This window comes from Cygnus olor, chromosome 3 (assembly GCF_009769625.2).
Source record: "Cygnus olor isolate bCygOlo1 chromosome 3, bCygOlo1.pri.v2, whole genome shotgun sequence".
Classification (NCBI taxonomy): Eukaryota; Metazoa; Chordata; class Aves; order Anseriformes; family Anatidae; genus Cygnus; species Cygnus olor.
Genome location: NC_049171.1, coordinates 39,454,165 through 39,477,370, shown reverse-complemented (window position 1 = coordinate 39,477,370; position 23,206 = coordinate 39,454,165). Strand labels below are relative to the sequence as shown.

At 44.0% G+C, this 23,206-nt stretch overlaps 1 protein-coding gene across 3 annotated transcripts in view; it reads left to right on the top strand.

Moving 5' to 3' along the window:
• BACH2 (BTB domain and CNC homolog 2) overlaps positions 1 to 23,206 on the top strand; it is a 78,920-nt gene that overhangs the window by 10,553 nt on the left and 45,161 nt on the right. For all 3 annotated transcript variants that reach the window (XM_040550480.1, XM_040550479.1, XM_040550478.1), the window contains exon 2: positions 20,154 to 20,408. In XM_040550480.1, coding sequence (XP_040406414.1) covers positions 20,166 to 20,408 — 243 coding nt within the window. In that variant the 5' untranslated portion in view covers positions 20,154 to 20,165. The remainder of the gene's footprint in view (positions 1 to 20,153; positions 20,409 to 23,206) is intronic.

Genomic DNA, 23,206 nt, shown 5'->3' with positions numbered 1-23,206 from the left:
TCGATTCTTGGACAGGAGCTGGTTGATTCCTACTTGGCTGGTTCTCTGTCTGGCTGGGGCTTCCAGTAGCATCACCTGGATGTGGCTGACCTTTACTCATCTCAGATGGAAAAGTGTGGGGGCGTTCCACAGCTTTTTTGCTCTCTCATGATTCATTCAGCTGTTCTTTCCACCATCCTATCTCATGCTGAAGGATTTTCCAGCCCACCAGTGGTCACTGGAAGACATTTCTTTCGTACAGACTGCGTTGTTAAATACAAAAGCACATGCATCTCAGTGGCCCTGTGTTGCTGCTGAGCTCTCCAGCAACACTGGGCACTGCTGGAGACGTCCCGTTCTCCAGTAGGAAGGGCAACCACACTTGAGCAAACGGAGTACTGTTTTCTCTGAAAAACTGGACACACAGATGAGCTTTAAGGATACATTTAACGATTAAAGAAATATTTACTTAAAACCAGACTTGAAATAATGAAGCAAAAGAAATAAAAAAGTCTTTCTTGCCCTCTGTGTTGCAGATAGTTGCTGAAGTAGAGCAGTTGTTGTAGGAAACCTCTCTGTTCTCTAACCCAAGGTGGCATCAACTTGTCCTCTCTTACAGTCACCAGTCCTTTTTCTCTCTGTGTCCCTTCATTGGAGATTGCCCACTGCCTAGATCACAGGGGGAGATAAAGCTATTTTCTCCATTTCCTTGTGGAGATACTAGTTTGACATTTATACTGGTGTGTGTCTGGTTTTAGGCTTTATGTTCTTTCTCTCCTATTTCACTCTCTCGAAAACACTGCAACAAAACTCTGCACGTGTCAGATTTAGTGTCTGTCATAGCAGAGGATTCTTACAGGAGTCAAACTTCTTCCATAGTGAGGCAAAGGGCTAAGTGAAGCCAGGAGTGAAGCCGGTGAAATTCAGAGCGATGTGTTTACAGTGAGTTATCCTACTGTTTACATTGCTAATTTTAAGAGGAAGGGGAACCCTTCTTGGGATAATTAGTTTTGCCATATTTATAGATACGACCTCTTGCTAAAGCATGTTTTTCCTGACTCTGAGCCGGCTGCTGACAGCCGGTATTACAAGAGTTCATTATGAGTTTCATGGTCCATGTGTGCTTATGTATACATAGCACAGGCAAGATGAAGCCAGGGAGAGATAACGAAGGCAGCGATGATAAACCCTGTGTGAGGGGCCAGTAGAGTGAGGCATTTGAACAATCAGCCTGGGCCAAATTCCAGCTCCTGTCTAGGCCATAACCATAATGAAAATTGCCATGTCCTTTAACTGATTGCACCAGTTCTCTGCTCCACACATTATTTGGCACTCGAGAGAATCTTTAGAAATGGTAAAACTACGTATTTACATTTTTATGCTAGTAGTTTCAAGTGATTTTATGCTTATGGAAACTGACGCTTTAAAAATAAATATCTAGGTTTATACTTCCCCTCCATTTCTCACAAGCTTTTCAGAGTGGGGATTGCCTCCTGACAGTCATTTGAAATCTTGACTTGTAGCCAGGAGCAGATTGCAGGGCAAGGTAGCCCACTCCCTATTACCGGCAGCGCTGGCAGTGGCAGCACAAGCCCCTAAATCAGGTATTTTGGGTACAGCCCCAAGGCTTGTCTGCAAAATGGGGGTAATGCCATGCCTCCCGATGTGCCCTGCTGGGGCTGAGCCGCTTGTCATCTCCTCGCAGCAAGTCGGCTGTCGCCGCGGTGCTGTAGATCGATGGTAAATAAATGCAACCTTCTTGAAAAGTTCAAGTGGGCAATCAGAGCTGGAAAAGTGGCTTCTTTTACACTTGGGTTGCAGCGTGTTTGTGGAGGGATTTCAAGGAAACCTCTCAGGAACAGGAAGCTGATGATGGGCAGGCAGCACGGTTGTGCTCAGTGCCTGGTGCCCCCAAAACCCTGGCTGCTCACCGGGTGCCTGAGTGTGGCCCTTGCCAGCCCACCTCGGCTTCTGTCACCTGCACTGAGGTGCTGGTATTTCACCTTGCACCTCGTGAGAAGGGAAAGCTGGATACGACTTCTTTGCCTTCCCTTAAGTAGGCCTTAGATGGCCTTAAGTAGGCCTAAAGATGGCCTAACAGCACTCCAAAGCGACGACCACAGACATTTGATTGAAGGTGAGACATGGAGAGAGACTTTGATTCACAGCATCACAGAGTGGCTTGGCTTGGAAGGGGCCTTAAAGATCAAGTCAGCCCCTTACATGGCCCCAGGGGCCACACAGCTTGAGGGTGTCCCTCTGACCACCCCAGCTTTGGGCCAGGTGTGGGGTGTCTGCACAGGAGCACTGGAGGGCTTTGTGCACTCCAGGAGCTTCAATCCCTCTGGGCTGCTGCGATGAATATTACAGAAACCTCGCAGAGCGGTGGGAGGTGTCGTGCCTTCACGTGCGAGCAGTTGCCAGTCTGAATCACGTCTGCTGCGCTGCAGAGGTGACTGCTGCTCCGCTTGCAGCGGGTTAGTGGAGTGCTAGCAAGTCACATTTGTAAGGATCCCGGGCTTCAGTCTCATCCAATCTGTCACCAGGAGAAGGAATCGACTCTGACAAATTCTGCAAGTGCCGTTCTCATTTTTTTGTTGTCATTGTTCTACAGCCATGCCCTTTGTTTCTGAAATGCTGTTTGTTTACCACAGATTTTTTTTTTTTTGTGCAAATCGATTAGCTTTAATTTCTTTCTCAACTACCTGATTTTTATCACATTGCTTCAACGGCATCCTGTTGTTAATTCACATGATATATGATAATGTGATGTGGTATCCCTCCCTAGTTAGCAAAATGTTAGAAAAGCTGTTGGCAGCTTCTGGAAGAATAATTAGCAAGTGGAATGACTCAAAGATGTGCACACTAGCCTAAGTAGGCATTTTCCAGCTGTCTGCAAGTTCAAAAGACTGGTAGGGACTTTTCAGACTCACACAAGATTAATTACTTGCTACTAGAAAATAACATCTACAAAAACACGCACCGTGCAGTGAGGGTACTGTGTTTTGTTTCTTAATTTGGAAATTGGCTTCTTTGTCACAAATAATGTAATTTTTGTGTTATTCAGTAGGTATTTTCCTGAGGAAGCGAGCTTTTTTGTTACAAGGGGATGTCAAGCTTAAACTCGTTTAAGAAAGCTCTTAGGGCCTTGTTTGCATCTGTCCTCACAGTGCTGGGTGTAGCAGTGCCTTGTGTGGGGATGGTACAGTGCAGATGCCCTTGTGCTGGCTGATGGAGCAAGGACCCTGAGCTCCTTGCCAAGCCCAGGACATTGCCATTTCCCTTCTGTGATGTGCAGGAGCTGCTGTCCACGTTGCTTTCTCTAAAAAGCCATTTGCAGCACTGTGCCTCTGCTCTGAGTGGAGAAGCCGCCATCCATCACACACAGCCACAAAGCTGTGCTAAAAGCTTCCTTTTTGTCCACGGACAGCTGTTGTCAGCTAGCTCTTCTCTCCACTCTTCCCTGTGCTTCTGCTCCTGCAGGACCAGCCAGCAGGCTGCTGGATCTCTGTTCGTGCCCCATGTAACGCCGCCCGGCCCCGCTGGCGCAGCGAAGAGGGTGCAGGCAGAGGGGACGTGAGCTGCCCGCACATTCAGGGCGCTCGGCTGTCAGCTTTATTTTACACATAGGCTCTTACTGCCACCTCTGTAGCCTCTTCTGCTCTCTGCCTTTCACTTGACATCTCTTGTGCCTAATTCTCTAATCAGCTGGATTATCATCTCTTGGCACGGCGTCCTCACCCACTCTTCAGCCTCTCACCAGCAAATTACCTCTCCCCTCTCATCATTTCTCTGACACGTTCCCTATTCGCCTCTCTCAGCGCCTGAGATTTCCCTTCCCCTCCCCTCCCTTTCAAAAAGCGTTGTCCTATATCCCTCTGGAGGAGAGGAAATTTCCAGAAATGTTCTTCTCCGTCTCGCTCCCATTCCCACCTCTCTTTCAAACCCCTTGGCAGCCGTTCCCCCTGTTCTGGGCAGCGCGGCCTCTCTCCGGCCTGCCCTTTTCTGCTTCCTCACAGCATCTGTACGTACTCACTGTAGCATGCATTATCTTTATCTCCGGCCTCTTGAGTTTCTTTCTGCTCAGTGAAAACACTGAAAATAGCTGCCCTTTCCCACGGTCTGCTCCGCTCCTCCGTCCTCACCTCTGCCCCTCCGGCCTCCCAGTGGCAGTGGGGCAGGACTGGGCTCCTGCCATCCTCAGCGCCTGCTGCCCTCCGTTCTCCCTTGAAACGTGTCCATCCGGCCCTTCTCCACGTTTCCTTCAGTGAAAGCCCCCAGCCTCCCCTCTCTGTGAGGCAGGCTTGCTTCTTTTCCTTTCTTCTGTCTTGGACCCTTCCACTCATCCATAGTAACACAGTTTTTAGCATCCTGGTGGATGTTGCTCCTGGCACTTCCCCATCCCTTCAGCTTCTAGCCATTGTCTCTGGACTAGTCCTAATCAGAAGGTTTTTTTTACACACCTTTTCTCCTTTATTATTACTGAAAACATTCACACAAATATCTCTTTCAAGATTTTAATTTATCCTCTGGTTTATGCTCCTTTTGGAAGAATTCTTGCCACGTGCAGAGGAGAGGAACACTTGTGTGCATATGTACTTCAGGCGACAAATGGAATAACAGCTAGAAAAAATAATGACCCACCTAATTGGCACGGAGTCTAAGGAGTATTTCCTAGTGATATAAATCTGCATAGCTGGCCCAAGGACCCTTTTAGTAGAGCTAATTTCATTTGTTAATGCTTGGAAAGTTCATACCAGACAAAATGAACTTTACTAGAAACATGCAGTCACAATAATACACATTATCTAAAAGATATTAGTTAAACACTGTGCTTATGTGTGCATGTGGATGCACACACATGCTGTATAAACACATATAAGTATATGCACATGTACATACACGTCTATTTTTATGACTCTATACTGGAGCATAGTATGCTGTGATGGAAAAGCATCATGTCATTCATAACAAAGTAGTGATTATCCCAAATTTCATCAAGCAACAAGTATTTTATTCAAAAAAATGCTATTCCTTTGGGTATATAACTGAGGTATGTCTTTCTGGGACTTAAATTCTTCCAAGTAATGGCATGAATTTATAGATACACCTACCTGATCTTGACTTCTGATAGTTATAAGTGAACTGACCCAGTTTCTACAAAACTTGAATTGTGCTAATGGCAAAATTTTCATTTAGTCTGACTGTGGAAAATCATCTCCTTCTTTCATGAAGCTACGTCACCCATGTGGTCAAGTTCATCTATAAATATTGGATTTGGTCCCACATAACAGTGTTTTCATTCTTCTGACAGCCCAAGAAACGCAGTACATTGATGTAGTCGGAGGTTTTGAGGGGTGATTTTTTTAATCATTTATTTATAACTACAGCCTGCAATATAGATAAGGTACAATTAGGGTAAAGTTGAGGGGGGAGAAGCAAGAAAAAAATATGCTTGATTTTAGATTGCAGACTTTTCCCTTGTAGATGTATATGGAGAGACAAACTCACTGTCAGGCACAAGAGCTTGCCATCTAGCTTATTCCCTGTGTAGCATGAAAATTGCTGTAGGGGGTTGCGAGCACTGAGAAGTATTGATTGTTTCCTAGCTTGCTATTTGTATTATATATTTTACCTAATAATAAGTAATGCTTTTAGATTAGCTTCATTTGAAATACAAATCAATGGGCTTTATAGATTCCCCACTTTATACATAAACATGTCAGTCTCCAGTGGAGCGAAATAGTTTTATCCCAGATTGTTTATACCGTATAATTATTAATCTGTAGTTTAATCTCCTTGTCTTCATGCGTTTACGGATTGATCCTGCTTGTTGAGGAGCTCCCTCAAATCTCATTAAAGGTACTCGACACCTTGCCAAATAACTGCTGGAATGTGCCAGCTGAGTCCTGTTGCCTGTGGACCTCCCAGTGCATCGTACTGTATGTGTGCACTGTAAGTAGCAGTGCCTGCCTTGTATCTTGCCGCTGTTGTTAGAAGCTTCCCTCTACACAGCCATGTTTTGAACCACAATAAATTTGGTAGACTTTGGGTGCACAGGGTTACAATTTTCTCTCTCCGATGTTCTCTCGGACTGTAGCTGGAAAACCACTACCAAAGCGTTTCAGGCAAGTGAATAGGGAAATAAAGCTTAAAATTAGGTGTTGATTTTGCCAATGTTTTAAATTTTTTGATCTCTCCTAAAGCTCTGGTGCCCCCATGCTGTGGAGCAAAGACATGAAATCGCAGCTGGAGGGTGGGTTTGGAGCCCCAGGTACGGCTGTGGCTGTATTCCCATGGAAATCCATCCAACCAGCCAGGTTACAAACTGCAGGAAAGAAAGCCCAGTGCCACTGGTGGCTTCTGCCTATCGCTGTCTCTGAAGTCTGGTTTCTGACAAACCAGGGGAACCTGCAGAGTCATGCTCTGACCTCTCTACCCATATTTAGTGTGATGTTTCAGACTGCTTGGCTGTTGATGTTACAGGACAGTGACGGTCAGCCAACCACCATTTGGGAAGCAGAAATCTCATGGTTCCCATTCTCCTGATCTGCGTCAGGGTCAGGTTACACAATAGCATGTTTAGTTTGTTTAAGGTAATGAAATTACGCACAGAAGCTGTTAAAAGAATATTTAGATTGTCAAGTCAAGAGAGAAATGTTACAACATAGCCTGCTCAGCCTCCTCTTGGATCCTGTGTGCATGCAGATTTGACAGTCTTTAATTGCATGTCTCCAAGATCTATAGAGAATATACAGCTTCTCAGTTCACATCAGAAAAAGGCATACAGCCTTTTTCCTCTCAGAAGAAAACCTGCCTGTATTTCAAATACTGTTATCTCTTAAAGATTTTCCAGACTGTAGGTATGAGGTACATTTCATCAGCCAGGCAAAGCTTCCGTAGGTCACAGCTGCTGGGAGCTTGTCCCTGAGCAAGGCTGCCATGGTCCTGCACGTGGTGTAGCAGTAGTGGTTGTCACCACGGGGTCAAAGTCATCATTGATTTGTTTTAGGTTACTCTCAGATATGGGACAGGTAGGTGTCTCGGAGCGTCTGTCCCCTTGTGAAAGGAGAGAGAAGATGGAAGGTAGGAGCAGGTTGCTGTCACCATGTTGGTAAACATGGAGAATGGCTTTGGATTTTGTGGGTCTCCAAGCTATGGTCTGCAGAGTATGTGTGGGATGTCTGCTTTTGGGGACCTGTCTGCCAATAGTACGTTCTACCTGAAGATAAATGAACAAAGGTAAGCAGGCTGTAAACTTACTATAAAGTAACCATATAAACCAGCCTTATGGTGCTCTTGGTATACATGTCTAAACCATTAGGGCTGTACAAGAATCAGTTTGACTTTTTATTATGCGGGGTCCTAGCAGTATGTGAGAGGCATCGGAGAGGGTGACATATGAGCGGAAATGCAATCGAATTTTAATGGATGGCTCACTTAAGAGCAGACTGGAAAATAAACATTTACAGCTTGCTGCATGAGAGAGAACAGGGAAAATGAAGAGAGTAGGAAAGCAGCTTGTCAGACACTATTATTTGTTAACAGGCTTCAATAATTTGGATCACATGGCTTAAAATCCCTTATACTGACCTTGCGCAAGCAGAGTACAGCACCTACCAGTAGATTATAAATGTATGTATGCACTGTACTCAGAACCAAAAAAAAAAGATGTTTTCCAAAGTTAGAAACTGTTGTGTTGGCATAACATTACATTTAAAGTAAAAAGTGTTGAACGCACTGGGAATTGTTGAAGAATTTTCTGCCAGCTGCTCGAAAATTATGATTTTATACTGTCATCAATAACAAAAAACGTTACTCTAATGAGAAGTCATTCTGGTTAAATGAAGAAATAGAAGAGATGATAAAACATTAATTAATCCAATATCAAAAAAAGAGAAAATAGAAAAGGCAGGAATGTTCCCTGGATTGTTTTTGTATTTGAAACAATGGAAGAGGATGTATTCATCCTGTACGGTGAGGTGGACAGAAGTTTGCTATTTACAGCAAAGGAGGATCTGACACAAGCAGGAATGTTTGAGATTAAACATTTTGACATCAGCATGCCCTAGTAACTTTTACATCCAGGAATCTTAAAGGAGGTAGCTGAAAAGCTCTCCTACGTGTCTGTTAATCTGTAATAAATCTTAGGAAACAAAGGCAATTCCATAAAATCGGAGAGCTGCCAACTGTATTTCCGATATTTCAGAAAGATAAAAGGGATGTCCCAGGGAACCACAGGCTGGATTAGCTTGACGTTGGCCCAGGGTAACAATGGCAGAACTGCAATTTCAGGATCTCTCGAGAGAGAATTTGGATGCGAACGTATAGATAATTCCAGTAACAGCTGAAAAGAGAGCTTTTCAAACAAAACAAGTCTGAGTAAAAAGGGCAACTGTGGATACTGCCCTTAGGAGGCTAGAAGAGGTGGGCCTTTCCGCCTTTTAGGTTTGTGAACCAGCGAAGGAATGCCCTGAGATTAAAATTCCCATGATAGAGTGTGCTAATTCAAATAGAAATAATCAAGCCGCTCTGCTTCTTTGGGATACAGTGTGGCTTAGTTTGGAGTTTTGTATGTTAATCTCTTAATTGATTTGATCTGATGGCTTTTGCAGTGTTTAGTACATCGAGTTTGTTGCAGTTCGGTGGGGCAGAGAAACCAAATAAACTTCAAAAAGTTGCATTGAAGAGCTCAATAAATAATCTAAGTATTCTCAAATGAAGAAAAAAAAATCCAAGTTCCCCTTATAGCAATGTTTGCAACTTTAATCCCCCAATTTCTACAATGGCAGAGAAGTTTTGTAAGCTCCTCATCATCTTACAGAAGTAAAACTTGTCTTCACCTTCAGCCGCCTTCACAGTCCTCAACCAGACCACAGATGCAGGTACTGCATTAGCTGTACATATGCTCAGAACCAGCACTCCAATGCATCAAGTCTTTCCTTTCTGCACAGGCTTCTTCAGGCTGCAGTTGCATTTAGTCAAAATGCCCATTTCCATCTCACATCCTCTCCGCTTACCCCGGCTGTAGCCTGTTAGGTGTTGGCAGCATAAGTGATTGTTTCCATGTGCCTTTCTCTGTCAGATGATTTATTGTCTGCAACAGGAAAGGCAGTTCAGTTCCAGAATAAGGGCTGGAGCGTGGATAAAGGGAATTTAAACAGGAATCTTGGCTTATGCCGGGCTGTGAAGATAATGAGAATACTTGCAACTCTTGCTTAAAACCTTCTGATAATAAAACGGCAATTCTCAGTTCCTTGCAGGATCAAAAACGTTCTAGGAATCTCTTGGTGTAGTCCTGCTATCCTCTCGGCATGTGCTCTGAAAGTTTGTAAATGGTCATTTCACTGAACTTCTGATCATTTGATGGTTATAAAGGACATCTGAAAGTTGTTATTTGCATATGTTGATAGGCCTTCCAGGGTTCAGAAGGACGCTGTAAATCTGAGGATCCTACTGCAGTAGTCACTAGATTTTTTATTATTATGTTTAGATTAGTAAAAATCTGTGATTTATGGATAAGGAAACTCTTCTCCTTCAGTGCATATGCCACCAAAGGAGAACATAATTGCTGGTATCCATTCGGTTATGGAAAATACTGCATGAGCAGATAGTGGCCCAGACTCCAAGGAGAACACACCACCTGTATTCTTTCCAGGAGCAGAAGCTGTGAAGTTATACCCTAAGAAATTCTGTCCCACGTTTAACCCAGTGACCTACTGCATGTGTTTCTGCTCTTCACACATTAATCACAACAGGCATGTTCCAAAGGACATACTGGTTTGTGTCCCAAGGAAATATGAAGGATATTCTAAACACCTGCTAAGTTGCAGCAAAGATGAAGAGCTTGCATTTTAGGGGGAAAAAAAACAAGATCAGATTTTTCCTATAACAAGTATGTAATACAACAGGAGAAAATAGGCTTTTGTAATTTGTGCAACCATTGCAATTTGAGTAGTTGAAGATCTTAGCAGTGGGTTTGACCATAGCTTCCCATGCAGATGAAACCTCTTCAGCCAGTTCTGCAGATAGACTGGAAAAAGAGTAATTATTACAGCTTCAGAAGTGAGGAAAAAATTAACCAGGAAATGTAATTGTGAGAGGGAATTTTTCCATTCCGAAATTTCACAACAAACGCTCACTTTAGGCACTCTTCAATTGTAAATATTGATAGCAACCAAAAATTTCAAGTACAAAGCTTCAACATTGAACTGTACTAGAGTTTTGAAAGGATATGCTTCCTTGAGATTAAAACATAAGGAAAATGACTGGCTTTTACCCAGATAACTTGTCATATCCCATGAAGAGGCTGCAAAAAGGAGCAGAACAACACTGTTGTTCGTAATTTCTAGCTTCCAAACAATAGTAGCATTGGTTCAATATCGACGTGACCTTCATTTTCATAGTCATATTAGCAAAAGAGACTTCAAAGGAGAAACATTTTCTTTACTACTTCTAAGTATTATGCCATACAGGCAAGTGGCCCTGGATACTTGACCAACCATTTATGCTAGAGCAATTTGGAATATTGTGTGTGCTTCTGGTCTCCATGATCTAAAAAGGATGTTAAGGTACTTGAATGCATCCAGGGGAGGGCAACAAAGCTGGTAGAAGTGCTGGAAGGCACGTCTTATGAGGAGAGGCTGAGGACACCGTGTTTGTCAAATGTGGCAAAAAGGAAATTGAGGGATGACCTCGTTGCTCTCTACAAGGTGCTGAGCAGGGTAATGCTCTTAATGATACGTTTTCACTTAGGATCAGCCGTAAAGAAGTCTGACAGTGGGACTCGATGGTCTTTGTAGGTCCCTTCCACCTGAAACTCTTCTATTATGTTTGTGTAGATGTAGCCCTAAGGGACATGGTTTTAGTGATGGGACTTGGTAGGTCAGGTTGATGATTGGACTTAGTGATCTTCAAGGTCTTTTCCAACCCAGATGATTCTGTGATTCTGTTCTGTTCTGTTCTACTTCATCATCTCAGTCAGCCTTGTGGTGAAAATGAAACATACACACATATGCACATATGCCCATAGGGATACATGTAAATAATTTTGAAGTTTTAGAAAAGGAGTAAAAACACTGCTTAACACTCCTTAACAAAACCCTGAAGTACTCATTTAAAGCAAAGAAGGCAGGACATAAATCTGATGGACCCTTGCCAGAATCTCTAGGCTCCCTTTGTGTGAGGAGATTTTCAGCCCCTTCAGCCTTTTCAGAGAGTTCACCAAGCTGGAGGGAAAGATAAAAATAAATAACTATTTCATTTTTTCCTCTCTGATTCTTTAATCTGGCAAGCCAGATTAACCAAGAGTAACCCAAAAAGTTGTGTCCTTTCCCCAAGGTCTTGAAGCCTTTGACCACTTCAGAAAAACATAATATGGTGTTTGTTTTTCTTAGTGGTTTCCTGGCACTGTTTCAGCGTTGGGCATTCCCCATTCTGCTTTGAATAAGCTATTTTGAGTAGCAGACTTGGTTCCAGTCCCCTTCCACCATAGCCAGCTACTGTAAAGAGCCATGTGGAAGCTGTGGGAAGAGACTTTATCAGGGAAGAGTTCTTCTGTGTTTCTCACTTTCCACATACATATATGTTAGTTGAGTGTCTTCTGAAAAATAAGAAGATGATTTTCTGTTGTTCCTTCAGTTTTTCCACCCACTATATATCTTCCCACACCTCATTTACTATGCCCCTCTTACGACAACATCACCATTTATATTTCAAAAACATTGAAAATGCATATTAAACTAAGCCTGACCTACTGAGCCTAGGACAATTATTGGCATGACTATATTACTTTTCCTGAGTTGTAACAAGCTGCATATGGATACTTTGCTTAGCCTGTATGGAACAGAACATACACATATATATATATATCTATGCATGTACCATGTGTAAACATTATTTGAATGTTAGCTAAAGTCCCTAAAGACCGCAAGCTATCATTACTTTGTTCAGCTGGGTTACTCTCTCAAAAAAACAATAACAACACAACTCTCTGAAGGCAAGAAACAGGTTTTATCTGTATGTGGAACATAAATCTATTTGGACTCTTCAAAGTAGCCTCCACTGGGAATCCCTGCTTCTTTATGGTACCAATCTCTGAACAACCCGAAGCACAATTTCCTTAGAGTAGGCACACGGGGTTTAAATAAACATTAATCACAGAGTCTATGGGCATCCTGACACTTACTTAAAAAAAAAAAAGGCAAACAAGCGAAAAACAAGAAAGTTGTTTCGTGGCACAACTGAAGCCGTAGTACATTTTTGCTTGTGTGCAATCTTCCGATAGTGAAATCATTGTAAGTAACCAAAATGCTACATGCTGAAGTTATACTCAGCACTTCTTTGTAGAAGTGTAGCATCAGCATTCCTTCTTTTTTCCTAGTCACCGTCCTGTTGTGCAGTAGGATGTAGGGGCAGCAATACAAAGCCAGAAACTGACTTCGGCGCTGGGTCTTGCATCCTGTATCAGAGCCTCTGTGCTGTGACGATGTATGGCCGTGCAAAGCAGATGTTTCACAGCCTTGAGGAGGCATCCCTGCTCCTGTCGGTGTAAGCTCAGGAATGAATTCTCAATATTCTTGTCACAGCTTCGAAAACTCATGAAGCTTGCCATAAGGAGACAGCTCGTGCCCCAGCTCTGTAGCCAGCCCAGGCGGTAAATGCTTCATGTCACTGCCCTGCTGTAGCTCACAAACTGGGGGCCAGTTTGTGGCCTTTGAGCTATACTCAGCCCCCCGGGCCGTGAAGACTTGATGTGACTCGTGTTGGGGCCGCGCAACCTCCTCAGCGATGTGAGTTCTTGCCTTTGGGAGGCCAGAGTAACCAAATGCTTGCAGGGCCCTACGGTATGCCCAGCCAGACCTGCGTCCGCAGAGGGCCCAAGGTGAAATCCCCTCTTGAGTTTCCTTTAGCTGCCCTCCTTCCCACTCCTGGTCAAATGAAGGTTTTGCTTTGAGGGGGTAGGCTCAGAAGCACCAGCCATCGCCAGCAGCATCAGCTGCCCAGCCAAGAATGCTTGATAATGTCTTTTCCTCTTGGCTGTGTATCTTCTGCTTTAGAGCAGACGTTTCTTGAACAATGCGAAAATCTCATTTTGGAAGATGTTCGTGCTAATGGTCCTGGCACCCGCAGTATGCTTGGCAGTAGGCAAGCCCGTGTAGCCTTGCGGTCCGCTAGTCTATTTTCAATTATCTGGGGTGCTGAGAGAAGGAGGCATTAATATTGCTGAGGATGACATAGCAAATTACTACTGCTCCCTAACCTTTTTAAATTGCTAACACTGTTGTAATCTGTAATTACAGAAATCAGTGTGAGAATTGTGGCACAGTATAATTATCTTTCCTGATACTTTATTGCTGTATGAATTATTAATCAAAATCAGTCTTGTATAGTATTTGCAGCAACTAAGAAGAATAATGTATAATTAAATTTCATTATTTCTATTTTTGTGCTGGTGTTTTATGATGTTGTAATTGATAATTAATTGGTTAAAAATTCACACAATTCTTGGGAGTTTCATATGACTATGACTGCTTGGTATTCAGCATTTATTAATTGAATAATGGGCTCGCTGAAGAGACCTTTGTATATAGTCTTCTGTCATTACAGTGAGCTCTCAAAAATGGTGAATTAATCATTAGGCCTTTCAATAGTTTCTTTTTAAAGGAAAGCAGTGACAATATAATCATATCCTTTGTTGTTATATCTATAATTGAGAGATCGTAATAACCAATTATAAAGATGGTCATTTTAGGAGCTCTGAAGTGTCACTTATTGATAAATTTCTTTAAAACCAAGGTGTTGATTGCACAAAATGAGTCTTTTCAGAGAAAAAAATTTTAGATGAGGAAGGAAGCCCTGGAAAATTATTTTCCTCCCACTTGCCACTTAAAAACAGTGCGTGTTTATCACTAAAAACTGTCAAATCTGATGTGCTTTTGCTGCCATTTGTCAGAAGTACGAGTTCCACTCAACTTTTTCATTATTTTGTCAGCATTTTCCCCATTTTTTTCCTAGTGCCTTTTGATCGGTTATTGGAAAAGAGTAATTGAAAACCTCAGAACAAAAGGGTGTTTTTTCACACTCTGTGCATCCTATTGAAAAGAAATACTTACAGACATTTACAAGCAAATCAGTTTTGCAGACCGTCCAAGACCGTCTAAGAGCCTTAGATGTGGTCAAGCTGACCACTGCTAGTTAGCCCTAAGTGTCCTTTTTTTTTTCCTTTTTTTTTTTCTGTTACTGAAGAATGTGAAGTGGAACTAAAAATAGCCACAGTTCAGTATTGATCCTCTCTTAACATGATCGGGAGGAAGCTGCAAGTCACCTTGTATAGCACGATACAGCGCGAGCTCCAGCCTGTGCTTCCAAGCGAAACCTGAGTTGGGCATAACAAAATCTGTTGGTTTCTCATGTCCTGAACCCACCAGGAGCAGGAGCCCCTGGTGTCAGGGACACCTACCACATGTAGCCTTTGGATGGGTGCTCTCTGCTGCTTGCCCTCAACATCTTGGTCCCATGCCTGTCCGAGGGAGGAGAGCACGACAGCGTGCCCATCGCCATCTCCTGGGGCTGAGGCTGCAGAGGGCGAGTCTGGGAGACACGTATGGAGGTGCCAGGTTTGGGTTTTCATCTCTGTTGCCATCCAACAAGTAATTTTTGTCTGCAACAGTGCTAGGTAGGTCAGGAAGGGGGGATAACGCAGGCACAGTCCTTTCCCCAAGCAGCTTGTTGTTGGCCAGTGCACTGCAATGTGAACTTTCATCCTATGTAAGCTTGCACCCTGCAGAATGTGGCCCTGGATATTTTTATTGGGTCTAACTAATCCTTTTTCGTACCCAGTGAGTTCTCTGCCCAGTAACGTGCCAGCAGTGGCCAACTGCACAGGAGGTTTATTGCAGTTGTAGTGGAATTTGGAAAAACACAATAAGCATCCTCCTAAAGAGTGTGAGGTACAATTTCAGTTCATGTCTGTGATCAGGAAGCAGAGCTTTTCTTTTTGCAGATTCTGCGTTTGCCTTGCTTCTTTTACTTGGGTGTCCTCTCGTATTTGCAACATCAGAAGCAATAAAGAGCAGTTCTGCCGTGACCTTTTATCTTTTTTTTGTTTTATTTGTATAGTGTTTATCAAATGGATCATATGTTTTCGTCTGAGGAGGGCTATTTCTCCTTCTTTGCCCATAATATTTTCCATTGTCCTCCAGAGGATTTCTTTTCTCCCTCTTTCAACATCACCAATGGGATGCAGACATCACAGTACATCACACCAGCAGTGACTAGAAAATGTGTCATTTCCTTATTAAAATGGTTCTTTCATAACACTACCTTTTCATCTAGCTTTCTTGGGTAGCCTTAAAGGTACCTCTAGGTGATGACAGTCTGTATGTCTCCAGTCTGTCTTTTCCCTGAGAAACTCCAAATTGGAATAGAGATTGCAGGTCAAATAGTACCTGGTTTACAGTGAGGGTGGTCAAACTCTGCAGCAGGTTGGCCAGAGAGGTTGTGGGGTGTCCCACCTTGTTGATGCTCACGACCTGACTGGACAGAGTCCTGAGCATGGTCCTAGTCCTGCTCTAGGTCACCCTGCTTTGAGCAGGGGCATTGGAGTAGGCAATCTCTAGAGGTCCCTTCCAACCTCTACCATTCTATGAAAATACATTTTTTTCCTCTAATTGCCACTTGTGTGTGAGTGCCCTGGATTTAGTGCATCACCTTCTTTGTGTCTAATTCTTTTTTATATTGTCTTTCTGCAATTCCCAACATTATTGGTATTAACCTTTGACGCTTGAACTAATTTTACTCTTTTCGGTTTCCCTGTCATGATATGTGGACTTCTAGGTCACTCATCAATGTAGGATCATCAGATAGATAATTCATGCTGGAGAGGACCTCTGGATGTTTCCAGCACGAGCTCTTGCTCAGTGAAGGTCAGCTCTGAGACCAGACCAAGCTATATCCAGTCCGGTCTTGAAAATCTCCAAGGCTGGAGACGAGCTTTGGAGGTCAGATGAGCTCGGGCATGTTGCAGGTGGTGTGGCCATAGGCAGATGTGAGCTGGTGCTAATGCTGTATCATTTCTGGAGATGGTGCACTGTTAACCTGCTGAAAATTGCCTGTGTATTCCTTCTCTGTTTAATACAGTTTAACCTAAGTTATTTCCAGTCTGATGCAACTTCTCACCTTATGACAATCGAGCTTCTCCAGCAGCCTTTTGTAAAGGTTTTATCAAAGGATTTCTGAAAGTCAACACTAATTACACATACCAGTGTTCCTCACTGCTAATTTGGCACACTTCAGGAATACTAATAGAGCAGATCAGAGACATGACTTCCCCGTGCAGAAGCCATGCTGCTTTGTCATGATGGTAATTTGCTTGGTTAAGTGTTCTGTACCTTTGCCATGATCTAGACGTACCTCCTCATCTAATTAGCCCAGTTCTGATGCAGAACTTTCTGGTCTCTCAAGATAAGATTTTCTCTCCCCTAACATTTCCCTTTCAAAACAGGCACGGCGTTGCCTGCCCTCTACTCTTGTGCGACTGGAGCTGGTTTTCATGTTAGACAATGTATTTTTGGTAGCAGCTCAGGCGGCTTGTTCGTACGTTCCTGGAGAGTTCAGGGCAAGTGCCAGCCAGAACAGACACAGCGTGCTGCAAACCAGAGGGATTCGGATGTTCCACGAGTGACTTCTTTGCACTCCAGAGGTCTCCTTTGCCCTCTCCTTGCTGCCCCTGCAGCAGGGCTCGGTGCCATCTCCCACCAGGCACTGTATAGGTGCTGTGTAGGCAAAGTTCCAGTTTACTTCACTGAGGTTGCAACTTTTTTTTTTCTTTTTTTTTTTTTCTGGTGAGGTTTCAATGGTGCTTTCCTTGCCCACAATAGTCTTGCTGTTTTCTGGAAACTTTTGTTTCAAAGAGGCTTTTTCTGGCAGCATGGTGACCTATATGCAAACAAATGCGCAGCATGTTCTTTTGAGCTGGAGAAAGGCTTGCTAAGTCATTCTGTCTTTAGTATGGAGGAATAGCAAGTGCGTGACAATGATTTCCATGAAGAAGGCTCTGCAAACTCAGCATAATACTGAATTCAGCTAAAAATTACGCATTTTGAATTAACAGTGTATGAAAGGGTTCCAGCGCTGCTTGCTGCAGGGTTCAGAGCCTGAGTCCCTGCTTTTCCCTTCCAAGGAGAGGAAGAAAAAAAATGATGAACTCTGCTAATTTTCTTGCTACTACATGCCAAAACCCTAAGGTGACCTTCTCCCTTTGCACTCTAAACCCTTTCTCTGTGAAAATGGGTGACACACTTCCCAGTGCAGGGCTTCTGTCCTACAGGATAAAGCCCTCTTGGATAGGAAACACCTCGTGCCTGGGGGTCATTCAGTCAAAGGCAGATCATGGAAAAGGGAAGGCGGTAAATCACCTGTGTTGCAAGATTAAAAGCTGGTAAAAAGGTGGTGCTGAGCCATAGCCCAGCCCCAGCTTCCCCGTGCACAATGCACCATGCAGGGACGTTTGTGCCAGACTGAGGTTGCTGCTGCCAGGCAGGGCATCCACACAGCATGGATCTGCTTTTGGGAAGACCGTGGCTTCAGGGGAGCTCATGGAGTCACAGCTGTATTTAAGGACAGCAAGAGCACCCAGAAAGCGCAGTGGTATAAGCAGTTTGGTATAAGGATGGAGGTCCTTCCTGCAAGCATAGCTGGGGACCCTCTGGAGCGGAGGCTATGGTGTGCAGCCCCAGCATCGCAGTAGCACACATCGGTCAGGTTTCCTAGCACAGGAGGCAGGCTCCCTCATCAGTGGGGAAATACACCATGGTATTTTCAGCACTTCACAGGGCATACAACTAATCTAAGAAAAAAAAAAAGGCAAAAAAAAAAAAAAGCACTTGATGAGAGCTGTAGTTAAAAAGTAGGAAATTACTAATTAGTAACCAAGTAATTCAGGGTTTGATTCACACAAATTGCACTGTTACCGTAAAAAAAGGATCGCGATTTCAGGCAAACAGTGTTTTTTATTAAAAAAAAGGCACTGAAAGTGTAATTGGTGTTCTGTTCATTACCTGCCAGGTTTCAAGTTTCGTGTACATTTCGTCACCATCTGAGACTTACAGGCAGAGGACGTGCCTGGAAAAAAAATTTAAAGCTTTCCCCGTCGCATTGTCATTTGCAACTCTCAGGTTTTCCCACTAGATTGTTCTTGTAAACTCTTGCATTTCATAGCACGCAAGAGTGACCACTTAGAACATCATTATAACGCTATCGTTAGCATCAGAGCTCAGTTACACAGAACGCTATGAGTGGGATGAGCCAAGTATCATTTTCTCTGTACCTTAACGTAGTACTAATAAAATGATTGCTGTCAATTCTTCTCGGTAGTGCCAGTGTATGAGAAAAAAAAAAAAAAAAAAAAAAAAAAAAAAGGATTTTCTTCTGGTTAAGAAATTCAGCCTGTAGCATAGAAAAACAAAAAATTTCTCCCTCCCGTACCTGTATGCGGATAAATAAGTGGATTTGTGTCTTTCCTCTAGATATGAAGTCAGTGAAAGGATGGTGGGTACCGAGTTGTTTGTTTGTTTTTCTGTTAGTGTAGGCATTTCAGCTGTATACTCAGAAACGTAGCATGAGTCAGCGGTAAACGTTGAAAATACCGGCTAAAGAGAAGCTGCAAGCTTCTAAGAATTCCAGTATTAGAGTTCTGTAATGTTGGCAAAAATACCTGTTTTGTAGAAAGAGCCATCATAGGTGCTGACTTACAAATCCTGTAAACTTGGGATGATGGAATTTCATTGAGAAGTCTAGTATATATTTGCAAGCAGCACGCGGGTCTTCTTAAGTCCGTTCTTGCCTAGATTATCGGTATCTTTTGAGCAGTGCCTTAGGAAAACGGTGTCCTTATTTGAACACATAGCAAGAGAAACAGTTTGAAGCCGTTTTTTGTCTACTTGTCTACCTGTATATTGTACTAGCAAAGGAAAACGCTGCAAAGATCCACTTTAAAAAAGTGACATGGGAGGAATTTTGCTTCCACTTCCTACAGGAGTCAGATATTTGCAGTGCAGCAGAATTATACCAAAACGCCCTGCTCTGTCACCCTTGACACTGTGTGCCTTCCAGGAGGCAGTTGTTTGCAATAAGGAGAATAAATTATTCCTTAAAATACTTAAAGTTTGCATGTTTGCACTAATTTACTCTTGGCAGCAGCTAGACTAATACATACAAATAATCCTTTTTCCTACGTAAGCCTTAAAACAAGTGTTCAGTTTGTTTTGGGGTACCTAGCGTGTTCAGATACAGCACAGGGTTTTCACTTTCTTAGTCAGAAAAACTGAAACAGGAAAACACTGCAAAGAGCATTCAGTCTGGTGCTGAGTAGAAAATTTTGCGTAAGAGAAAAATGACTTCAGTGTGTCCGAGTGCTAATGAGGCTCGCGTGGTGTCGGGCGTTGGGGAACCCGAACCCCCCAGCTCCACCACAAGCCTGATCCCCGTGTTCAGAGGCGTTGTGAGCCCGACGTGCGTCAGAAATCGCAGAACGGCAGACGGGGAACTTCCTAACTCACACGCTGGTAACGCCTGTCGTGCGTCCTACCGGCGTCTGGTCTGTTGTCAGCACGGGGAGAGGTGTCAGCGGGCAGGAGCAGCCCCAGCGCCCACGTGCTGCCCGGCTGCCCATAGCTGGAGCTCCGCAGAGGTCAGGGGATTTTCCTGCGCCTGCGGGTCTGGAATTCAGGAACTGCTCTTTTCTGTAAATGACATTGAACCACAAGTGAATGTGTGAAAATCTGGAAGTGGATTTCCTCTAAAGCCACTAAACGTCTCCCTCTCCCTTAAGGCTTAAAATCTCTCTGATTCTGCCTGAGAAATGAGGTCACCACAGGCAGCAGCTTGTCCCCATCAGATACAGTCTCACCTTGCCTTTCACTTGAGTGGAGGTCTTTGGTGTAACCATGCGGCGCTCTCTGTCCGCCTGAGAGCAGGCTGGGGTTTTGCGGGTTTTTTCCCTTAGAATAAAAATAACAGAAGCAAGGACAAAACCCCTTTTTTCACTATTAGAAGACACGACAGTCATTCTCGCCATTTTTGCTAAAATCTTCTGAAATTCCCCATGCAATGTTGTTGCGTTGACTAAATCAAGCGCGGCTCCTCACTGCCTCGTTGTGTTTTCTCTGCTCCAGGGTGTGAACGGCATGTCTGTGGATGAGAAGACTGACTCCCCCATGTATGTGTATGAGTCAACGGTGCACTGTACCAATATTCTCCTCTGCTTAAATGACCAGCGCAAGCAGGATATTCTCTGCGACGTGACGCTCATCGTGGAGGGGAAGGAGTTCCGCGCCCACCGGGCTGTGCTGGCCGCCTGCAGCGAGTACTTCTTGCAGGCCTTGGTAGGGCAGACGGAAAATGACCTGGTTGTCAGCCTGCCAGATGAGGTACAGTACTGCCGCCGTCCCGCAGCCCGCACGGAGCACACACCCGCTCTTCACCGCCCAGGGATGAGGCGGGCGGGTGCAGGTTTTGGGGCTGCGGCTGTCGTTTTGGGGTTGGGGTGGGCTGAGGATGAACGTGTTCACACAACCTTCCTCACTTGAGAGGGCAAACCTCACCCACATTCCTCACATTTACAGCAGCTGAGCTTTAAAACACTTCATCTGAAAGAGTCCTACCCAACCAGGGGTTGCTTAATTACTATCTGTTCATTCAGCGCGTTATCAGTACCCGAATATTCTTCTGCTCTTCCAGACAGGAAATTTGAAAGGGGTCACTTAGCTGTTAGACAGCAGGTTATTGTTGAAAAATTATGTGAACTGTCACATTGTTTGGAGTCTCATCGCTCATCATGGAACCGCCTCTCTGGCAGTTCATATCCTTGTTCTTCTCTTCCCCCTTTCCTGTATCCCATTCAGCCTTGTTCCCTTTCTCTTCCCTTCACAAGCAGTTTGGGATTTAATTGCTTCGGGCCTTGTGTTTTCCACTAAGAAAGCACCAACACATTCTGTCACAAAGCAGGATTTTTCTCATGCACCACAGCTTACACATCAGGAAGCCAAGGGACGTAGAAAATATATACCTCACTGGAAAGTTCACTTTATTTTACCACAAAATCTCACTGGCTGGCTTCCACCCCCACTGTAATTTCCTCACAGCCCCACGGCTGCGATATCGCAGCTACCATAGGGCACGCCAGTGGCTTTGCTGTGACAAGCAGGGAGATGCTCGCCTGCCAGCAGGGGCTGCCATCCCCCACTGCCGTGGCACTGCCTGCCCTGTGTCCCCCGCTGGTGCAGGTGGCACAGGGGGTGGCGATGTCCCCTGGGGATGGGAAGGCAGTCACTTGGTGAGGAGGTATTGTGGTGTACAGCATGAGGCAGAGGGTTTTCTGGCATCATTTGCTTAACGCCCATGAAGAAGTATGGGACCTTTTTAAGTGATGACAGGTCCTGAAGTGTCACACACCGTTTTTTCCCCCCTCTGGTTTAGCTCTCTGGAGACCTCAGTGGCATCGTGATGTCGTCACGATGCAAGGTGGAGAGCATTAGAAGAAGTAGGTCACCGGGCATGACTTCATGAGTCCTGACACTGAATATTACTCACGAAGAAATTTCAGCCCAGACGTTTTGCATAGGAGTTCAGATATATCGCAGAGGACACGCTAAGATGCACACTATCATTCGGTGCTGTCCACTAATAATTTCCAGTGGAAGAATCGTGTCTCAGGCAGTGTTGCATAGCTTTCATGCTGCAAAGCAAGGGTGGGAGCAGAGAGGTGACAAAACATGCCAGTGGTACACAGGTATGAAGGGACAGGAGAGCATCAGACCTCTTCTACAAAGCCTTGGCGAGACCTCTTGGTTACCATATGTGATTTCTTGGATTGAGATGTTCAGAAGAAGGAGACAGGCTTAAAGGAGGAGAAAAGACCACGGCAGGTTCACCCTGCTGGAGTGATGACTGCAGGGACCTACAGTTCCTTGCATTGGTCTGTACCAGCTGGCTTCTAGTAAAACTAGATTGGAAATTAGCAGATTTTTAATCACAGCAGCAGTGAGGTGCTGAGCCACTGGCCAGCGAGAGGAGTAGGGCGATATAGAGGGATCGTGCTCCGTCTGCCTTTGAGACCAGAAGACAGGACTTCATAACACAGTCCTGTGTTCTTATGATACTAAGGATTTAAAACACAAAGATTTGTCTTTATGTGTGTTTTATATGGCATGCTATATAAAAAACATTCTTCCAGTCCAACCACAGATGATTTCTATTTAAGTGAATCCCATTAGGATAAATGAAGTATCAGGGTTTTACATTTTAGAATATATCTCAATGAAAGATTGAAAAGCCTTAGTGAGTTAGGGTTACAGCTCAGTTGCTATTACAGCTCCAGCGAAGACTGTGGATTCACAGAAGCAATGAATCCAGGTCCTAAGGTTTTTTCATTACTTTGAAATCGTCATGCTCCACCTGAGAACAATAGGGTTTTTTTGTCACATGCGTCAATCAGTTGCAGAGCACCGAGGCTTTACCTTTTTCATGCTGAAAAAGAACGCTTCTGGCCTACCAAAAAGGATATGTACAGTTACTAATGCCTAATTGTACAGATATTTTCCATGTGAAAATTAATTGCTGATAACCCCACAGAGTCTCATTTGCTCAGTGACTAATTTATTAGAATAGCTATGTGTGAGGTGGTCAGTTAAATAATTTCCTCTCAGATGTTAGTCACTGAGGGTAAGGAGAGCTGCCAAATGCAGATTGTTTCTTCTCGATGATTCCTTGGTTAAGGAGCATGCCTCTGCCTCCGGTGTTGCTCTACTTCAGAGTGTGCAGTTGGGTAGATGCCTGTGCTTGGATATGTGAAGTGCCTCCGACAAAGAACAGTGTCAGAGCTGCTCACAAAAGGAACTGAAACACTCATGTTTTTAAGAGCTCATAGAGCAGAGGGAAGAACCACCTTATTTATATTACATTAAAAGAAGTTAGCAGGGTCTTTTTCAGTTCACAAGCTAATGGCTTTTCCTAGGGCTGTTGTTTTTTAGTCCATGGTCTGCAGAGCTGTGGGAGCCCATGAATTATTTCTAAAGGTATCTGTGAAAAGTGACTTAATTTGTCACATAGGGGTTTATACCACCAGTGGAAAAATTTCAGACAAAAGTTAAACTTTTGTCTGGCCCAGTGTCCTGGGCCAATGCATTGTTCATGCTTAGAGACGACTTACATTGGCACGCAGTTGTTA